Source organism: Lagopus leucura, unplaced genomic scaffold (assembly GCF_019238085.1).
Source record: "Lagopus leucura isolate 7727_CA_CO unplaced genomic scaffold, USGS_WTPT01 Super-Scaffold_100014, whole genome shotgun sequence".
NCBI lineage: Eukaryota > Metazoa > Chordata > Aves > Galliformes > Phasianidae > Lagopus > Lagopus leucura.
In genome coordinates this window covers 6,384,330-6,406,112 of record NW_024962268.1, presented here as the reverse complement: position 1 = coordinate 6,406,112, position 21,783 = coordinate 6,384,330, and the positions used below count along the sequence as shown (strand labels likewise).

Genomic DNA, 21,783 nt, shown 5'->3' with positions numbered 1-21,783 from the left:
TTCTGGTTTTAGTGTGAAGGGCTTAGCCTTCCATGGACAAGTTCCAGGATTCAAATCCCAAAAGAAATACTTCTGGGTGTCTGGAGTAGCAGTATACTTGCATGGCACGTGTCTAGCCGTGAGGTGAAGGGGAGCACCTAGCGCTGTTGAGATGATAGTAGACTAGATTATCCATCAGGTGGAGAAATGTCACTGTTTTGTGCTTCCCTGCGATTGCAGGGCATGTTGTGAATAGGAATGTTATCCTTCTGTTACAAGGGAACTAAAGACTGAGGTATTTTTGATTGTTAAACTGAGGTAGTGTAAATTATTTTTCCCATGCTAGAAAGCAGTGTCAAAATGTCTACATTAACTAAAATTTTAAGAAAATGAGAAGAAAATTGTATCCTAGATCAAGGTCTGCAAAGCACATGCACAGAGGTCTTCAGGACTCTAAGCACTAAAATATACTTTTCCCTAGCTGTGTTTGGACATACCATTGAAATCTTTTTTTAAGGTTGCCAAGTTAGCCGTTTAATACAGAAGATGCTTGCTGATACTCCTAGTTTAGTGGTGTTTATGCATCCAATAGTGAAGATTCTCTTTCATAGTTCGTCAAACCATATTGTAATTTAGTAACTACGGTTTTGAAAACATATGCTTTAGACTTCACTGTACATGGAATCTTTCAATTTTAACTTTCAATTTTAAGATATTGGATAAATTTATGACCAGTTAATTAAATTAGAGCAATTTAAAAATATATATACTCTGCACATTAATAAGATGCCTACCAACCAATTATCTACTTAATATTTTCAGAGGTACCAATAAGCTAAAACAGTAAAGCCACAACTATCCAAACAAAAAAAAAAATGTAAATAACTTTATTTATAATCTGTTTTCAAGTTAAATTGACACAAATTGAAAATGTGACCTTGTGGTAATAAGAAGTAGGAGAGGTTCAGAAATAGTAGACAAGCTGCATTTCGTCAGAGTGACTATCAATAGCCCTCAAACAGCGTATGAAGATTTGTTCATGAGTTGCAGACTTAATTCTGTCTTCATATGAGTGAGTTTACTTCATACTCATTAGAAAACCAAAAGTGCAACAGGAATAATTTCTGTGGTGAATATTTCATTAGTTGTTTTTCTGATCAGGCAGTTAGCATATATTTCCATGCAAGCAGGCTACAGGCCTTTACAGTTTGAGTGCGTAACTTTTTCTTCTCTAACCATTATCACACTTACATGTTGATGGAATAATAATGATGCAAAATCAATTTGGTGTTAAATGTGTATTTGTTCAGTTAAATGAAAAACTGCCACTGACTTTAATTTAAAACACTATTTTCTGTGGTTGGGGTTTGCCACTTGATCTAGCAGGATGAAAAATTTTAGTGCAAAACAGAAGTGCAGTTATTACACAGGTAAAGGATTCCTTCCTCACGCTGTGTTAAAGGCATATTGCATGGCATTGTGAAACAATGCAGCCTATTCAAGGCCAAATAGATTTCAGCATAAATAATCCCTCTGTTCCTGGCTTCAATAGAAAAACATGTAATAACAGCTCCTGTTATTGGTTGCACTGTCTTTTATTGAGGCTATAAAGCCCTTTTTGTTAATACACAAGAAACAAAGAATGTTTACAAGTATTACACAAGTTGTAGCACATTCCAAAAAAGTTAGCTAATGCCACCATTGTAATACATATTCTGGTTACATATGATTTGTACAGGCTTAAAACCTAAACACTGATGATACTGTAGTATGTAAAATATCCATAAAGATGATTTTAGTGTTTTCAAATAACAAACCAATAACTCATTTCTCTTTTACCTTGGGGATTATACTCTGATAAATACAGTATAAGGCCATACCAGTGAACAATTTAAAAAATAAAGTATATTTATGGAAGACAGTACAACCTCTACATCAGTTTATTAGTATTACCACATTTTGTTGTTCTACAGGAATTCTCAACAGGTTCTTCACACTTGCTGTTTTAAAGTAGAAAGATCAACAGTGCTTCCAACAGAAGTATAAATTAATTGAGAGAGATCCCCATGTGCTATCCAGACATTCCTGGATTTACTACTCTCCCCTTAGCAAAGCTAATAAAACTCACTATGGAAGAAAATTAAGGAAATGTGGAGATTAATAGGAGTTATGTGCTAGGAGCAATGCTTCTTTCGTGACACAACACACAGAATACTGTTTGTACAGTAGTTTTAGCCCACATAGCACATACATACATTGACCTTTCCTGTAGACAGTATCCTTTCCTATTATGTTAGTGTAACAGAACTTACAGATTAGATTCAGAGTCTTAACTACCTCTGAAAAAAGATCACATTGAAAAGCTTCCTTGTCATCAGATGTTGTTGACAGTTTTTATTTGGAAATCTATTTAATGTGAAGTTTAAAGATCTTCACAACCCTAACAAGGCAGCCAGAGCAACTTACAGATATATTTTTTTAAGTAAGTGCTGTGTGTAGGGTTGCTTTGTTGAAGAAACTACAAATATCTTGATGCCGCTGCAATAAGTGCATGTATTCAATAGATGATAATGTGGATTTTGTGATTGTGGGATTTTTTTTGTTTTCTCCATTTCATTTCTCCTTGGATCCAGCTGCATTTTTCCCTGTGTTTTGGCTGCTGAAGGCTCATACAATGGATGCACAGATTTCTTAGTGGAATCCCTGACTTAGTCCCACTTTTGCATTTTCTGAGTTTGCTGGTTTCTTTTGCCCACAAAACAGATATAATGTGTAATGTCCAAGGAGTTACTGTGTCTTTTTCCAGTTAGGAGCCTGTTTTATTGTCTGGGCTGCCTCTAGTCTGAGAGGCCAGTAGAGGGCACTTTGTCTTAGGAATCAAAGCAGGCTCCTCAAATTAGTTTTAGTTTTGATTTAGAAAGAGAAATAGTGTGTTGAAAAGCTCCCTGAAGCTGAAACAAATGCACCTCATCACAGAAATCAATGTGAGCAGCAAGCAGAATTTAAAAGAAAATACAGAAAAACAGTGGTTTGTTTCAGAATAAGGTTAGCTGATAAAGAATGCCAATGTAAAAACAGAAATAACAAAAACTAGAAAAATCTTTAGCCATACAATCATTGCTAAAAGAAGATAACATACAATGAATCTGAGGCCAGTGATTTATCACGCAGGAACAGGAAGAGAATCCTTCTAAGGCAATCATTTCTTATTTTCAGTACAAGATATTTATGCAGTCGTATGATCAGTTTTTTTATTACAGTTATGAATGTTAAGCCTATGTTAAATACTGCATGCCTATGGAATGTAATACAGTTTGCAATGCCTATGAAAACATAACCACTCTGCTGGCCTCCAGAGTTGATCTGAGGGTATACATGGCAGCTGAGGAGTCTGAAACTCCTTAATACTATTTCCTTACCAAGCCAAATTGTATCTTGGTGCATGTATAATTCCACTTTAGAATTATCTTTTTTTCTCTACAGTTGCTACTCCTTCATATGCAGTCATTTCCTTTTCTCCAGCCAAGGTGAAAAAGTACTTCATGTTACCGTTGACAGCCTCTCCACAGATATAAACAGGCTTCAGGCAGAAGTTTTATGTACATTCTACACTCCAACACTGATTTACACTCATAGAAGGGCACATCAGATGTCCATTAAAAGGACTGATGAAGCTATTGTTTCAGCAGTTGTAACAGTATTAGAATAACAGTATTAGAATAACATGCCTTTTACATTTTAGAATTAAGGATTTTAGAATTAAGTTGTTACACTAAATCAGACAACTGCAGAACTCCTTGCCATTCAACACCCATGGAAATTACTCAAATGCACCTACTGAAAATGACTTGTACATAAGGATTTTAATAAACCACTGAATGCATTTAGTATATTAATTTTCCAAGATTAACTATACATTAAATGATGTTATGTGCAATAGATCTGTTTAACAGATTTATTCTTGTTTGCAAACACGCACAAAGAATTTTCAGTCTTCTATTCAAGCAGAAGAGTTAACGATGGTGCTTTTGCTGCTAACTATGGTATGCATTTTGGGGTTATATATCATTTCAATTCACAGGACTCATTTAAGTCAGGAATGTTCCTCAGTGCTGCCACTGAAAGATCTGCTCCGGACATGATTTCTCAGTTGCTCTATGAGCTCTGGATTCTGCTGCTGTATCTGCTGTGCAAACTGCTGCCCCCTGTGTTGAAAAGTTTTTAAATAATTGAAAAAATAACAGATTTGTAACACAATAAGATAACCTAATATAATTGAATAGTACATCATAGGAAAGTTAAGACTAAAGATACCTTGATTAAGGCTATACAGCAAGGCAGCTATAGTATCGTGACATTATCTACTTGAAATCTCACCAATCTCTTCTTCATCAGGTTTTTTGGACCATTTTTGTATTTGGTAACATGGAAAAAAATTACTGTGTTACTTACTAAGATATAGGAGCAAATATATTTCTGTGATTTGCTCCCTTCTCTTTGAGATGATTTGTTCTAGTAATTAAAGGTAACTACTCTTAGATAACTAAGGTTGAAATGTAGTGCATGGTTGGCAACTTGTAGCAAGAGCTCAACAGAAGAAAGCTTCTTGCGCGACTAAAGTAATAGCAGATGCATCTCCACAACAGTTGCAGCCTAAGATTGGAATTCTTGGTGAGATTCATTCCATGTAGGAGATAAGCATGATACTGGTTTACTACAAAAATCAACTATGTAAAATCTGTTACCTCATGGGTGGCCTGCCATGGTACTCAATCTTCTTCATTTGCCCAAGTATCAAAGGTTAATCAGACTCCTTTCAACCAAAGTGAAGGTTGAAGAAAAGCCACCGTTTTCATAAGTCTAGGCACTTTTTTGTACATAGCACGATTTTTGTAAAAATGGCCCTTGATTTTGCAGGGTCACAGTCCTGTCTGGAATGCCAATTATAATTTATTCTTCCCTTGATGAGGCAAAACTTAAAATGGTTTGAAGAAGGCTAGAAGACTGAAAATAAAATTGTAGGACTGTTACTAGGATTTGCCACATAAGCCATTGCATATTTTTGTGCTAACTCTTCCAGATGCATCATTCTTATAATGTTATAAAATCTGGGGTTCTGTTTTTTGTAAAAGCCACTCTCTTACTATTGTCTGAGTTCCCTGGAGTCCTTTTAGTCTAAATGTAGGTTTGCCAGAGCGCTGTCAGTCAGGAAACATCTTTAGAACTTGTTGCAACTTGTGCTAGGTAAATCTAACTTTTTTAAGTCTGGGATATCAGGTAGTAACAATTTCAACACGGTTCACACAAATACAGGATCAACCAATTTGAAATGCACTTGGTACCAGTAACTGAAGGGTTTCAGTAGCACTGAAGTTGCGTTTAGAAAATTAACGCTGTATGAAAACCAGAAAATAAAACTGAGCACATGGTCATTGCAATTGACATAACACTTTAAGACCTTTGATTTAATAATAATCGGGCACACAATGAGGAAAGGCTGCAGTTTAACTGGTTCAGTACTATCCCTTTTTAAAACATGGTGAGCTATGAAGTTTCTACAAATGTATCAGTAAAACTAAACTATGATTCATAGTACTTACGCATGGATCAGGCTGGACAAATCTGACAGGCCTCCGACACCTGCAGCAGGGCCACCAATGGCATTTGACATCATCCCTGACATCCTGGAATAGTTAGCACACTGTTTGCATTGGGGTCTGCAGGAACCTTTACAGTAAGCAATAAACTCTAGTTCTTTGCTGAATTGTAGGGAGGAACTAAGCTGTGAGAGGAAGAAACTATTTACAGTAAACAAATACAAAATCACATTTTCAGGAATTCGGTACTGACTGCCTTTTCTTTTAGTTCAACCCTTAAAGACATTTGTTTCAGTAGAACTCCATTTTTATACTTACAGTTGTTGAACTTGGGGATTCTGCATTAAGCTTGCTGCCTAGAATAGAAAATATATAGCTACAATTACAACATTTTACAACACTTTTATTACATATGTGTCACTGAAAAAAATGTGAAAAAAAAATCAAGGTGTATTCTATGTTTTATTACAAAATTAGGCGTATGTACAAAGATGTGTGATCACCAGCAAAAATAATCATTACAGTTAAATATTTGAAAGATAACGATGGTGAGATAATTCATAACATGTTAGACAACAGATTCATGTTGAAGATTCATACGTGAAAAATATGACAAGAAGTCAAACATAAAAACCCTGTACCTTAAAAATGAAAAAAAAAAAAAAAAATCTAAGTACAGAGGTTTTCTATAAAGCATTTACAATCCCCAGGCTTCAGAAATCATTTTTGCAACTATTTAAGTAGTAGGAATAAGCTCTTAAAGCAAAAGCCAGATAAACAAAATATTGCAGAGCAAATCAGATTGTGAACTTACTTTATACCATAGTTTTGTAACATATTTTCTTTGGTTATTTGTATATCTTGTGCATCTTCTTACTTTGTTTTAAGAATGAGGTTATTTGTATTTTCATTCACAAGGTACCTCAAAAATTCTGTTGTGTTTACTATAGTGTAAACCAGGTAAAAGCTAGTAATATAATTCTTAAACTTAAAGCTAGTAATATAATTCCTACAAAAATCTGTGGCCAAAGATTAATGCATAATGCAGTGTGTGCCTCTTCACTATTTTATAGTGTGCTAAAAAAGCCCAGACATAAAAACATTAGTTGGCCAATATATCTTCATACAACCTCTCAAACGTAAATCAGGAAATAAGTATTTTTTGCATTTCTTTCCTGCAAATTCCCTTCTTCAAAGTTAATCTATACCATTTGGCTAAGACAGATCTTCACGAAGAGAAAACTATTGAGGAACAAAACTGCAGCTTGAAAGAGTGCTGGAAGTAAAGGAAAGCACAACATATTACTTAGATTCACTATTTGCAATCTCTTGAAGTACTACACATAAAGAGGTCAGGGATAATTTGAAAAGGTAAAGAACAAAAAGTTGTTCTGTGCAATTATAAGCTTTAGACTTTTGTTGGGTAGACTGCATCTGAATCAACAGCTATTCATTTAAGAGGAAATGTCTTTGTTTGCTATCAACTGTGGTGGATAAAAAAGATATCCCCACTATGATGATGACATGTGTTTTGCTATTCTTGCCATCTTTGAAAGCAACACAGCTATCTATGTATATCACTGTATGTTCATAAGTAGGATAGAATCAACTGGAAATCTGATGAGCATTAGAGTAAATTTATCCTCCCTTCTTGGTTCAAAAACAAAATGACTTAGAAAAGTTTAAATTCAGTATAATGCATCTTATCTATTATAAGCATTAAAAACACTTGTTATTAAACAAGAGTTGTTCTTAAAACTTCAGCCTTAAAAGCAATGTAATGTAAAGCCTGAAATACACTCACCATGCTAATGAAGGCAGGATTGTTGATCAAGCTTGCCATGTCAAAACTCAGCCCAGTTCCAGTCTAGAAAGAAGTAAGATTTGAAGGTAAGCTTACCTCCAAAATACCAGTCAAAACCATTGTTAATAAATAGATGCAGAGCTAACTTACAGGACTGGACATGTCTCTTAGTTTCTGTTCTGCTATTTTCAAATTTGACTTATAAGAGTCATTTTCTGGATCAAGATCCAGTGCTTTTTGGTAACTGGTAATTGCTTCTTCATATTTGTTCACTGAGGTCAGAGCCAACCTAATGTGAAATAAAGAAATCCTGGGTAGAACATTATCAACCATCAAAAGATAATGATACATTTTCTGCTTCAATTAAAAAAATATCTCACCACTAACTATCTTCACAGTAAATTAAAGGATGTTTTGCTGTTGTGTTACTACTGCTTAGTGTAAACCTTTATTACTGCAGAACAGATGATCCTCAAGAACTCATCTGGCATCATCTGCTCCATACATATGAAAGTTTCATTAAAAAACTCTGGCGTTATCAAATGATTTAGTTTATGAAAACACAAATTGAGCTCAGAAATTTCTCTTATTGTTTCCTCCAGTCCTTTTGATCCAAGAGATTATTTGGAAAGGTATATTAGAAGATAAGTAGAGTTAAGATACTTGTAATTTGAATTCTGCTTCTGCAAGAAAACAAAGAGTAAAACCAGTTTCAATCTAAAAGGCTTTTGCACTGGATCAGTGTAAGGTTTTCCTCTTGGATCTTCTACATCACTGCTTGACAAAAAGGATATAGATGATAGCAGCAATATCTTTAAAAAAGATACATTTCAGAGAAACCTGCTCAATTTCTGAAAAACATTGTTTTCCAGCTGCTCAGGAGTGCACAGAATGGATTATGTACTATTTCTGAAACGATATTTGTTTTCAGATTTGTTTAGCTCCAACACTAAAAACATTTCCTTTATTGGAGCTATTCCAGAAGTCCAGCTGGTTGCAGTTCTGCCTTCTGCTATATAGTCAATTTACACTGATCACAAAACTAACCTGATTTTTTCTTCATTTTGTGAAAGATCTGTGTAACCTACATTCCACTAAAAATTAGTACTCCAGTTTCCCTTTAGTATGTGCTGAGCTATGCAGACAGGTTTGATAAGCTTGTGTTAATAACCAGCATGAGATCTTGGTCTTTTATCACAGGCAAGAGGGTTCAGTGTGTTAGATACATCAATCATGGTCATCACTCTCAGCTGTAACAAACTCAGTAACAGCATAAACTCCAGTATGAAACTTTTAGAGTAACTCATGCAATGCTAATGTTTTCTCAACACAATTGCTCTCATGAACTCTGTTCTTGGCCCATAAATTAGCAGTTTCTAACCAGAGGATAAATGCAGTCAGATATTTCTGTGATGCAACTGCATTTATTTATGGAAAAAGTATGTAAAATTCTACTTCTTGGTATACACTACAGTCTGAACAGGAGGCGAGTCTCCTTGCTCACAATTCCAGATTCAGCATTTCTTTTAACTGTCTACACAGCTGCATATTTCTGTAAGACTTCTGTTTATTTCTGTGACATCAAGATGCAGAATTTTACATCAAATCTTCAGAAAAAAACTGATACACTTTTGTAACTCAGTCAGAAAAACTAGCAATCTCACATGAAGTTTTTCTTTTGAGACAATAGTTTCTGCTCTTTTCTTCCCCGGTTATTACTAAACAAGCACTGTATCCTTACTCAGCCTATGCCATATACATTAATCTTTCAAGCTTCTGAGTTGAACAGCATCCTGTAGTTGAGAATATATCCTCTTTTAAAGCAGTCAGACAAGGAAAGGAAAAGCTTGAGTGCTTGAGAATGTGAGATCCCACTTAACAATTCATGAAATAGTACACTGATCTCACATTCAAAACTCTAAAATAACCTCCAATTTTCTATTAAATCACCCTGTACTTTTCTTCCACCTCACTGAAATCTGAAGCTCTTGGGTTCTACTATATGCAGAAAAAAAATCTAAGGAGAGTTACGTAACCCTTACAATATCAAAGTGAAATAATTATGCACTATCTCAAGGCTACATTTGTACTAATAAAATAAACTGTGTCTGGGAAGGTTTTCAAATTACAGAATTCTATCATTTTTTATTTAAAGTAAATGTTCCCTGGCATGCAGTCCCAAGCCAGCTAGCCCAAACAATTCTGGGGCATGGTTCAGAAGTTAACACAGCCCAATGCAATTTAGCAATAAGCAGCTTGAATGTGGTCACTCTGTAACTAGATTTTAATCAATAATATGGACATGGGCTATTTTGTGCCAACTGACCCCAAAGAACCACCCCAAACGTTTTCTGAATTTACATCAAAAGCCAAAAGGCTGAAGAAGTATTCAGCCCACATCCTCACAATATGCTTTGTTAATGAAAATGCAAAGCTAGATATCTTACAATTATGGCCCTTCACTCCAATAGACATTCTCTGTCAAACTACATTTAGCAGATCCTCTGCCTAAAGGGGCAGATCAATTAAAACTTAAGATCAATGAAACTTAAAGCTGACGTCATGACAGAGTCATCCTCAGAAAATTGCTACACTTTCAGAATAAGAACTTCAGCTAAGTAAAACAACACAGCTCCACTTACCCCTGAGAACACATGCTGATTAGCACATGGGTTTTCAGTATTCACTCAGATTTACATTAGCTTACCCCATTCTTCCATATGCTTTGCTGTACTTTGGGTCTATTGCTATGGCTCTCTCACAGTCCTTTATTGCTTCACTGTACTTATTGAGTTTACTTTGAGCAGCTGCCCTAGGAGAAGGCAGAGAAAGAAAGGAGAGAGCTTAGTCAAGAAAAAGTAACAGCAAGATCAACACAAGCTTATGTTTTTACATGTTATGTTTTTACATCATACATGTTTAATCTTTCTGACTTTTCATTCACTACTTAGACAATGTGTCAGCTTTCCTCAGTGGAGTAGGACAAACAAACATTCTTAATAAGCTAAGGTGTATTGCTGGAGTAGGGCTTTGGAGAACACACTTGTCCTTGAAGGCACAAAGGAGAAATAATCCTGAGAAACTGTTCTACATCCAGCTTATGACTATGCACAAGATACATCACAAAACCTATTGCATGAAGTGAAAGAAACTCTCAAGTAAAATCATTTTTCCAGTAAGGAGTATATTTTTAATGCTGTCCAAAGGAATGTTGTAGTTTTTTTTCTGCTCTCTTAGCAGTTACAAATCTGTGCTTCAGGAAGTACAGAATTGCCTTTCCATAAGAACCATCCCACTTGATCTCTGAAACTGGCTTCAGGAGAACAATCTAAGCAGCTTTTGCCAGTTCTGAACTGAAGCCATCTTTATTTTACACACACACAGTTGTATCTCAGTAAAACTCATGCTTGCAAATAAATTGGGGTGACACTTCTCAACGATCTCTGAATTACTAAATAAAAATTGCACCTCTATATCAGCAATAACACTGAAATACTTAATGCTGTGGTTATTTACACTTGCACTTGCCCTAAAAAGATGATAGTAACAAATTAACTCTCAAAATTTCCCACTTTGAAAGGTCTAATAATAATCCAGTTTATTCTTCCTTTATTAAAAAACCATGGGAGAAATACAGTATTTCCATTACATGTAGCATTTTTTTTTTTTAATTTTAAATTAGAAAAGCTAGATGCTACAATCACCACTCAATTCATTCTCCTGTGATAGCTTGAAATGGCATTATTTTTTCCTGACTTCGTACAAGTAGTCTGTTCAGAAGACATTCTAGTCCTTTTAAATATTTAGCATACTTCACAGTTTTGTAGTTCTGCAAATGCCAGTAAGTTTTATACATAAAACTTGGGGATTGTGCTTCATCTGTCATGCATTTCAGCAGAAAATGTTCTTTCCATATTTACAAAGAAAAAAAAAAAAAACTACAGACAGCTAAAGCTGCAGTGGTATCTAATCTCTCTCATTTTCACAGAGCTGAAAGTAAAAAGCAATACTTTAGAAAGCAGTAATTCCTGAGAAGAAAAAGGCCTATGCTAATTCAGATACCGCATACCTTTGGGAACTCCAGAGAAGTGCCTGTCTTCTTTTACCTAACTTTGTACAATATTGTGCTCATGGACATCAAGATTCGTTTTGGTTCTCATAAATGTAGCACACAGAATGAAAAATTTCTGCCTTTTTTTGCTAACTACAGATTTGCTGCTGAAGCTCATTCTATTGAAGAAATTTTCTGTGACTTTGAAAGGCTTTTGAATCAGGTCTTTTATTAACATTTGATATCTATAATCATTTATGTGATCAGTTTTCTACGTTAACATAGATTATTTACATTTTTAGCTACTACTTTAATGATGTAAAATGAAATTACTAAGTTGTGCTTTCCCTTTCTCTTTATGCTTGCCACGAAACACTGAGTCTCACTTGTCACAAATTAAACTCTGAGTAATGGAACCACAACGTCCAGAAAGGAAAAATCCACTGCATGCAGTACCACAAGGACAGGTTGACAGCACTCAAATTGTTATCTCCTTCTGGTAACAGATGCACTCAAGACTAAGGTACAGAGGTGCTGTAGAGGCAGGGCATAACTGCCTCTAGAGCCTCTAATTACAGAGGGGTCTCAAAATACACCACTTTTGTTCTAATACTGATCCTCAGGGCAATATACTGAAAGTGCAACCTGCTGCTGCTGCTGCAATTACATGCTCTTCCAGACTTCATCTAGTCCCTTGTCAGTACTATGGTGAAGAACTTATTATACAACAAAACTGTAAGAACATTGCCTTGTTATTTCTCAACATATCATGCACAAAATTACAATCTTTGAAACCTCCAAAATCTTATACCCACATCAGTGCTTTTTTCTAAGGCTAGTCAAAACTATAGAAGACTGAAATGACAACTAGACCACCAGAAGAAAAGGCTCTTATTATTCTCAACACACTGGGAACCGCAGCCTATGTCATGATTTACTATAAACATCCTAACTTACAAAAAGCTGACATCTAGTGTCAAAGTAATTTTAAAGCCCATATGACACCTTCTGATACAGATTTGCTGAGGTATCTCAATTCTGCTTTATATCTGATAGAAATTCATCGTGTTAATTTAAAAATATCAGTTTTTCTAGCCTCACATACTTTTGATCTACATAATATTTTGTATTTTAAAAAATGTTTATGAGGTTTGGGAATAAAAAGTGTGTATTATTTTGTTTTTACCTGTTGCAGTAATAGACTGCATTGTTTGGATCCAGTTCTATTGCCCTAGTGTAACAATCCACTGCAGCACCATAATTTTCTTCTTTCATATGATTGTTACCTGCAGTAAATTACAAAAATCTCATAAGTAATTAGAAGACACATCAGTATGTTTTAAGAAAGTATAGAAGCCACATTACAGCACCTAAATAAGACAGTTTTGATGCATGCTTTTGAGATATATTCTTTAAAATGTAACTGGCATGGAATAAAGCAAATAGAATCATATACTATCTCTGTAAAGGTCATTAAGTGCATTGCAGTCCACCAGATAAGCCTTTCTCTTCTTTCTTTTTGCTACTTCATACTTTTCGGACAGTTTTTGCTGCTAAGTAAAGATCAATTCATTGAGAAATATAAATGTAGTTGCAGTACCACTCTAATACAGATTAATCAGTAATTCAATAAGCAATTTGTTAATTCCTTATTGGTCTTACATCAATAAAAAATTTTCCTCGTAACTATTCATTTAATAAGGGAAATAAGCCCCACTTCTCAGATGTTGCTACTTTGTTCATTAGTTAGAATAATGAGAAGCATATACATAGAAGAGGTAGCCTAAAAACAATTCAAAGATTTATATATAAAATACAATATAATATACATATTATATATATAATATATAAAATTATATAATATGTATATATTTTTAACCATTGAAACACTGACACTCTGCTCAATAACATCTCATACTTTATCTTTTCAAGCCTACTTCAGTGAAAAAGCTAGTAGCTTTTCTATGGAAAGAGATTGTTGAAGCAAGTTCTTTCAAAACAAAAGCTATTTTGCACTTTCTTTCCTCACTGACAGATAGAGCACTGATAGAGTAATTGTGGTGGTTTCTTTAATTCTTCATAACAGACTAGCAGAGAAACAAAGTCCTACCACAGGATACTTAAGATTAATGTCATCCCTGGCACATCCCTGGTGCCACCACTATGGATTCTTGGACTGCTAGAGCCTGCAGAAGTCTTGGTTCCACAACAACACCAAGAAGTTATCAGGAAAACTACATACTTTCACTGATTTCCCTGTACCTTGGCAAAATATTTCAGCCCTCTCCCAAAGTAAGGAAGAAAAGGCACAGGTCAATAGTTTATTACAACTGTAGATAACTGCATAAAAGCAAATAAAGCAAGACTGTGGAACACGTAGTTCTAGGTGACAGTAATAACTGAAAACAATTATACTGGCATTTATCTGTGACCATGAAGCACTTAATAAACAAAGCCAGATTTAGGTAATGGAGTATCATCAATGTCGTAAAAACGTACAGTGTGGTACACCTCCTCCCCATAGTGATATACCAGACTGTAATTGGTCAGCAGTCCCTGCCAGTGAGAAGGCAAACTGAAAGTGTAATTGCTCACGAGCAATCAGGGACATGTGGCCTAGAATGCCACCCAGATATGCAGAAGTGAGATCAGGAAAGCCAAGAAAGAGATGGAACTGAAGTTGGCAAAGGATGTGAAAAATAACACAAAAAGAGATTCTATGGGTACATTGGGCAGCAGAGACGGTCCAAGGAGAGTGTACTCCCTCTGATAAATGAAGTACTCAATGAGTTCTTTGCCTCAGTCTTCACTGGCAGTCCACACCTCTCACATCCCTGAATCTCTGGATGGAGGTTGAGAGAGCAAAATTTTCCAGGACCACAGCTGACACACCATTTCTTTAAGTTAAAGTTCTGCACAAATAAATCCTGCTGAGAGTTAAGACTCACAAGGTACAAAGTACAGGTTGTACTACCCGACATTTCTCTAAAACAAAACTACTACTGATGGCCATCAAAGCTTGAATTTTTGATACTGGTCTGAACCAAAGGTGATCAGAAACACTGTTAAGTTGGAGCTAGTATGAGTGGGTAACGATTGCGCTCTCTCTCCAGCTAAAAACTGGTTAAAGGAAAACAGAAGAATACAGAGACCTACTATTTATGCTGAGATTAAGAAATCTAGGAGAAAAGGAAAAACAACTCTAATATTCCACGTTGCATGAGACAAAAAAAAATCCTAGTACATTTCACAAACCCTTGAGGCCTGACAGATAAGGAGGTGCAATACACCGACTAAAATCACAGAATGCGGTAATACCCACACAACAAAGCACTGGATATCTTACAGTCCTGTAATCATACCAAGTGCTGCCAGTGCTTTCTTAGAATCCAGACAGAGCACATCACTTAGCTCTCTTAGAGCATAATGATCATTGTGAAAAATAAGCTGAATTTTTTTGTACAGGTTATGTTGCTCAATACAGATGCAATATTATCACTACCCGTGATAACAACAACAGAAAAAAACCCTTAACAAGATGTTAATTTCTTTGTCAATTTACAAACCTTCATCCTTCAGATGGTCAGCCTTCTCGATATCCTCCGGTAAAGAATCTGAGAGAGGCAGCTTATCAATCTGTATGTAAACAAAATAAGCTTTTTTTTTTTTTTTCTTTAAAACATAAGACCTGGTTACACTAAAAAGAACTGTCCATTCTGGATGCTATTCTATCAGCAAGAAAACAGATTTTCTGTATTGCAGAGGAAGTATGAAAGAACTAAAACATCACTAACATCTAGAGAAAAATAGCATGCTTTCTACAACCAAAGAAACCTTTATGGCTCAACACACATTTCATCAGGAAGATGAAATATGAAATATGCAATCCATCATGGTTTTCGTGCTTCCTGTACTGGAAACTCCCAGGTAACACTTATTTGTACACTTCTGAAAAGTTCCCACTTTAAGGTTAGTGCTCTTCTAAATTATTTCCGCAATGGAGTGAGAAGCATCAGAAAACTGTAGATGACCTCAAGCACTGTGCAGATAATTACCTCTGGGAATCGCATAATGCTTAACTGGGGATAAAAGGAATAAAACCCTTTAGGTGACAGCTTGACCTCCACTGTTTAGTAATCTTATGCATGGAATTGTCCTTGTCTTTCCTGAGGAAAGTAATTCCTCATACTGTCCCAAAAGAGTTCACTCTATTATGTTTTACAGAAATTCCTTTTTTTTTTTTTTTCACATATTTTCCTTAAGCTTTCACATTGTTTTGGCCTATACAGCACTTTTAAGGTTGTGTATGCAGTACAAAATCTTATCAGAAACTGGGAAAACAATGCTAAAATTTAAATTTAAATCTTACCTTGCGGAAAGAATTTGCAAATATTTCTATCAAATGCTGTGGAGGTGCAAGATGAGTATCTTCTGGGTTAATCTTAAAAACGGTCTCCAGACACTGAATTGCAACTTACAAGGAAAATAATAATAATTAACTCAACAGTTTCTCAACAGAAAGAAGTGTAATTGCATTAATTGATTTGTGAAGTTGTGGCTCACATTTCCTTATTCAGCTACTAACAGCTGCAGTATGGGGCACACCACAAGACTGACTAAAAGCTATATAAAATATTTACCTGTTCTGCCATTATTCTTAAACAAATATATAATATTTCTTTGAATCCTCTGAATCATCTGATTCATTAAATGATTAAATGGCACTCCCAATCCCACAATAATTACCTATGCTCACAATATGCAATTCTAGAGTAGACCAAATATCAAAATGAAGTTTCAAATGTGAGCACATAATTTCAGGCAAAAGAAGATAAATAGGAATTACTATATGTAATTCTGTATAAACACATTTTCTGTTATTTATAATATCTGAAATTGAATCAATGCTTTCCCTAACATTTTGAGAATCTGGTGGAATGTTTCCATCAAAGTACATCATCAAATGTTTTAGACTGAAAACTGAGAAGGAACAAAGAAGAATCTTCGTGAAGCCTAATTTGAACAGAAAAATGAATTATTTAATATTATACTTTATTTTATATACATTTTAACCTGAACTAGAAATTACTTGGAATAGATGAACTCAAACTATCACTAAAAATTAATCTTAGAATTTGAAATCAATTTTAGTTCAGTGCATTACAAGAGACCTGAATGCTGATCCAAATGTTAAATTACTGAAAGTTAATAATAAGACCAGTTCCAGGAGACTTAAAAAGTAAACCTGTAAAATAAATACTAAAACTTAGAAGATTTTTTTAAAGCCTCTCATAACATACTAAGTGTAATGAAATTAAAGCTTGAGTATATAGTTAAACATGCATAGCACTTATTCTTTTGGCCTATAAATGTTGGACATACATCGGTTTTTCAGATTCTAAATTACTCAGTAAGTGTGCTGAATGATTTGTGTTAAACTCTTTCGTCTCCTGGTAAGTAGAAAACCTTCTAGGAAAGTGAGCACTGATTATGCTGAATTCTGAATTATGTATTAGTAGTACTCCTTATCAGTACAGATCAGTCTCAACCTACTTCATCTTTTGTATAACTACCCTCATCCAAAGTGTCCTAACTACTATGCAACCTTCACCTTAAGCAGTGCATTCCACAGTTTCAAAAGCACTCCTTTGAGAACTCACTGCAGGAAGAAGCAAATAAATAAATAAAACCATAGCCTTTCTCCATCTGTATAGAGTTTCTGCTTTAATTCCACGGTAATAGGTGCTACAAACAGGAACAACACGTAGAAACTGTATACACAAAAGGGAAATGACTGCCTCTCAAATACATTATCTAAAATACAACTTGGCAGAAGTGAAGTTGCTAATTCATACAGTACTGTTGAGTATTAGCCAACAGAGTTTTGTACCATTCATCTAAATCCTGGACTGTAGAAGAATGTATTTCTCCAATCTATCTTTTCTGATTATTCCTGTTTCCTCAAACTAAGGCATTTTATTCATCATGTAAGCATGGGAAAGTTTCACTATCATTGACATCATGTTATAATTTGAACACACAAGAGCTTGAATATATGCCAGACATATTTTGATAAATTCTCCATTATATTTGTAATGTTCTACTTCTTTTTATTGTTTTTGTGGGGAATAGAAAATACTTAAATTACTTTCTGGCACAGCCACTCATACCCTATTTTCTTTTTTTCACAAATACCAAGATACATAAGTTACCAAGGAAAAATATCAGTCAAATTATTTTGTCCTTTAAGCTTCCACCTGACATTAACCAATTCCACTGGTAAGACCTGGACTATTGCTATTCCACATGCAGTAAAGATATTTTGCACAATAAAATGAGCCAATTACTTAGAATGCTTGCCTCTGATCATCTAACACATAGCATATGGTAAGAAACTGCTGGCAGGGTACAGCTCTAAAATTAGGATTTCATATCTGTATTAAAATGGTAAACTTTACATAAGCATTTAAGTGAGGGTTTCTAATATTTTTATGCAGAAAATAAAATCTATAAAATGTTGATTCTTTCAGGCAAACAGAGGGTAAGACTGCTTTTAAAGATTTACTTGTATCCAGGTAAATCTTCATAGGCATAACCCGATGTTTATCAGTGTTGTAAAAAAACAAAAGGAATATTGATCTGCTATCATGCAATTGCCAGAAACATGACTTTCTTTCATGACCTGATTATAACTTCACTGTAATACTATTATAACCTAATACAAGTTAAATTTAAATTCATACATGTGGAAAGTGATAGTCATCTATATGTGTTGCTCCAAATGTAACGCCTCCTATTTATTTCCACAGAAACTTTGACATCCACAAAGAACACAGTAACACTATTTGACAGAGAAAATCCTCAGCTACAAAACACTGTTTGTCAACACATTCACCACCATTAGTTATGTATTCCTGCCAGCAATGAACAACAGCCTGCATGAAGTGTTTGTGAAAATCTGGACCAGCAGAGGTACCCTGCCACCACTGCTGAAATGCACCACCCACTGCTCACTGCGCTCACATCCATTGCTTGGTCTCCACAAACATTCAGCAACTGTTGCAAATGTTAATGGGTGCCAATTTTTCCACGTGGAAGAACTCAGTGTCACACCTTTGCTCCATCCACTGCCTCTCTGCTGCTATCTGTCACATGGCAACAACATGGAATGGAGTATTGGTGGGAATACTGGCTCAGCTTCAACTGCCATACCACACATACCTGCCTCTGACATTGTGAGCCAACAGAATACAGTGACGCAAAAGCAGGTCTGTAGAATAACCTTTGAATAACATGCAACAAATGTTTCTTTCTGGCTTGTATTACTGAAAAACTACAATGTAAAAGCAACAGACACTGAAAGGAAGAACATTCCACGTTTCCCTTTCTACGTTCATGTCTTTGAGAAGCATGACTTGCTTCTCAATCCCAACTCCTTACAGTTCACATAACTGCCAGGATGACATTTATTGCCCTGCTATTCCCTGACTCCAACTTATCCTCCTCTTGAGTTATGAAGCCTAAGACTGCTTAGAACAGTGTGCAGGTCTCTTATACAGATGCCATGAAAAGCACATCACAGAATTAATTATTAGTTATACACTGTGATACTACTTCCTAGGAATTAGAGAAAAGAATGACAGCAATGAAATTGGATGTTGTGTTGAGGGACATGGTTTAGTGGGAGCTATTGGGAATAGGTGAATGGTTGGACTGGATGATCCTTTAGGTCTTTTCCAACCTTGGTGATTCTATGATTCTATGAAATCAATGTGTATTGCTCTGTTGGTGGAGGAATACAAACATAGAAATCCATCTTTCTGAGGCTGCATTTTTTGTTAATAGAAACTGTACTACAGTGAAGATATTCCTCATTGTGCACGCTTTGTTATTGCTATTTATGTGAAAAAGCTATAGTAAATATTTATTTTATTTTCTATACCTATGGGTTCTTTTAGCTCTCCGTGATGGACTACCTGGAACTCTTGTATGTCTTATAAGAATAAGGAAACAGTTCTCCCTATCTTCCATGTGCCTTAGCATAGCTTCCAAGAGGATCTGTTCCATCACCTTTGCCAGCACAGAGGTGAGACTGACAGGTTGGTTGTTCCCTGCATCATCCTTTTTGCCCTTCTTAAAAAGTGTACCCAGGATGGCATGCATCTCGCTGGCACTGCCATCACACATTAGTACTATTGCAGCTCATTCATTACCAATGGCAGCCCCAAACCCATTATCTTCGTTGCTTCAATAACACATCTCTAAGTTTTAGATGTGCATGAAATTGTCTGGTGTCAGCCCTGGTGAACGCTGGCAGATGGGCATTTAGGAACTTGTGAGGGCCTCTGGCAAGCAGTGTTAGAACCATACTCTTAATGAAATGGATGCAAACATAAATCATTCCCATAGCCTGCTCTCTGGCACTGCCTAACTTGATGCGATTCAAAGTATCTAGTACTTAAAATCAATTTTGTGACTTTAGAACATTTTTAAAATGAGAGATGGCTTAAAACAAATAATTTCTGAACTACTGTGATCTTATTCACATGCCATTTTGTGGTAATTTCACTTAGATAACTCCAATTACGCTCAGTGGTAACATACACCAAATTATGTAATGTATGCATGTGCACAACCTGCCCAAGTATTGTCAGCTTCACCACTTACCTTCCAAGCTTTCTTGTTCATCTGGAGTGAAAGTTTCCATTTGACTCTGCTCTCTCAAGAAATGGATGAAAGCATAAACCAAGCGCTTGACCGATGACATTTTCAAACTGATGAATTTCTCCTGTCTTAAAAAGAAATAGGATCTCTTATTTCAGAGGAAGAAAAAGGGGGGAGAGGGGAAAGAAGAGCCTTGTAATATGTCAGAACATACGCTTTGGGCCCAGCTGTGAATTTCCTGGAGCACCTCGGTTAGAAGTGAACACATCATATGAAAAATTATCCTTCACAAAAAGCCCAATATGACACTACCCTGAAACGAGACCTTGGGTCATGCAGGTTACAAGCATCATCTGCAACCTGCCAACCTGCCATCGGAAAGGCAGAGATTTCCTCAGATTCATTCCCGCAGGAAGGTTCACAGGGGATATAACTCATGAACTTCTGTTTCCAAAGGATACTGTTTGAATATATATATTTTTTCCCCTAAGACACTTGCATTTTGAAGAGGGAAAACATGCCTGAGTCATAATCGGCTAAGACCTACACTGAGTAGCGATGCGATGAAACACTTCAGCAGCAGCTGCCCTGCCCCGGACGCCGTGGTGCTGGTTGCTGCACGTCCGCCCCGGGCACAGCGGGAGCGCCGCGACCTCGGCTCTAGCGGGGATCGGGGACACGGGCGGCTCTGATTCACATTCCGCATCAGCTGCCAGTTACATAACTTTCCGGAAAACCCTATTTCCAACTTTCTGAGCTATTTTTCCCAGATCGTTTTGAATCAAAAGGACAAGAGCTGACACCCAGCCTTCGAGGGAAAGCGGTGCTGCGATCGATGAACGGCAACGCCAGGATCGGCGTTGGCGAAATCCTGCCCACGCCCCCGGAGCCCTCACCGGAGGGCCGAGCTCGGCCGCCGCGGGCTGCGCACAGCGAAGGGCCTAGATAACGGCCAGCGAGAAGCTCCCGGGCCGGGCGGCGCCGCCGGCTCACCGGGTTCCAGCCGAGGGGCGCCGTGCCCTCGAGAGCTCCAGCGGCACGGCCCGGGGAACAGGTCCGCCCCACGCCCGCCCACCACCGGTCCGGTCAGCGCCGCCCCGGAACATCGCCTTACCGCGCGGCCAGCCGAGCGCGTTCCGTCAGCGCCGCGCGGAGCAGGGGATTGGGGCGCAGGAAGCGGCGGAAGCGGATGAGCGAGGTGGCAGCGCGGTCCCGGCGGCTGTGCCCGCGCCCGGCTGGAGGGCGGCGGCGGTGACAGCGGAGCGACACTGGCCCTTCTTCCTTCTCCTCCTCCTCCTTTTCCTCCTCCTCCTCCTCCTCCTCCTGGCCGTGTGGCCCCGCCTTCCCGCACGCCGCCCTCCCCTCGCTCCCCATGCTGGCCCTGCGCTCGGCTCACAGGTAGGCGCGGCACGGCGCGGACTGGGGCGCTTGGCGGCCCCGCGCCCGGTCGTTCCACTCCACCCGCGGCTCCGCGCCCCTCGGCCCCAGTCGGCCGTCCCGGCGGGGCCCTGCCCAGCCCCGCTCTGCCGATGCCTCTCGGCTGCGGCCGTGCTGCACGGGGCCGGGCAAACAAAAGGGCCGGGGCTGGACGGCGTGCCCGGGTGACGCCCTTGGCTCCTGCGGCTCGCCCGCCTTCTGGAGATAACCGGCGCGCAGGTGGGCGGCTCGGATGGGCCGGCCCGCCCGGA

The 21,783-nt window shown here is 37.5% G+C and overlaps 2 protein-coding genes across 2 annotated transcripts in view; one reads left to right on the top strand and one right to left on the bottom strand.

The window, feature by feature from the left end:
• Window positions 1-847: 847 nt before the first annotated feature.
• On the bottom strand, window positions 848-21,315 carry SGTB (small glutamine rich tetratricopeptide repeat co-chaperone beta). Its single transcript, XM_042875204.1, has 11 exons — window positions 21,210-21,315; window positions 20,099-20,223; window positions 15,801-15,904; window positions 14,998-15,067; window positions 12,618-12,717; window positions 10,088-10,192; window positions 7,531-7,669; window positions 7,381-7,443; window positions 5,895-5,932; window positions 5,580-5,663; window positions 848-4,184 (listed from the first exon to the last, which is right to left on the bottom strand). The coding sequence occupies exons 2-11, from the start codon at window positions 20,196-20,198 to the stop codon at window positions 4,073-4,075; spliced, it is 915 nt and encodes a 304-aa protein (XP_042731138.1). The 5' UTR covers window positions 20,199-20,223; window positions 21,210-21,315; the 3' UTR covers window positions 848-4,072.
• NLN (neurolysin) overlaps window positions 21,308-21,783 on the top strand; it is a 37,829-nt gene continuing 37,353 nt past the window's right edge. Inside the window, exon 1 of the mRNA XM_042875202.1 lies at window positions 21,308-21,493. Coding sequence (XP_042731136.1) covers window positions 21,468-21,493 — 26 coding nt within the window. The 5' untranslated portion in view covers window positions 21,308-21,467. The remainder of the gene's footprint in view (window positions 21,494-21,783) is intronic.

Coding starts and splice junctions, on each gene's coding strand:
- SGTB (XM_042875204.1), bottom strand. CDS start 20,198: ATGTCATCGGTCAAGCGCTTGGTTTATGCTTTCATCCATTTCTTGAGA. Junction 12,718..14,997: donor TGACCATCTGAAGGATGAAG/GTTTGTAAATTG, acceptor AATTTACTGCAG/GTAACAATCATATGAAAGAA. Junction 5,664..5,894: donor AATCCCCAAGTTCAACAACT/GTAAGTATAAAA, acceptor TAACTATTCCAG/GATGTCAGGGATGATGTCAA.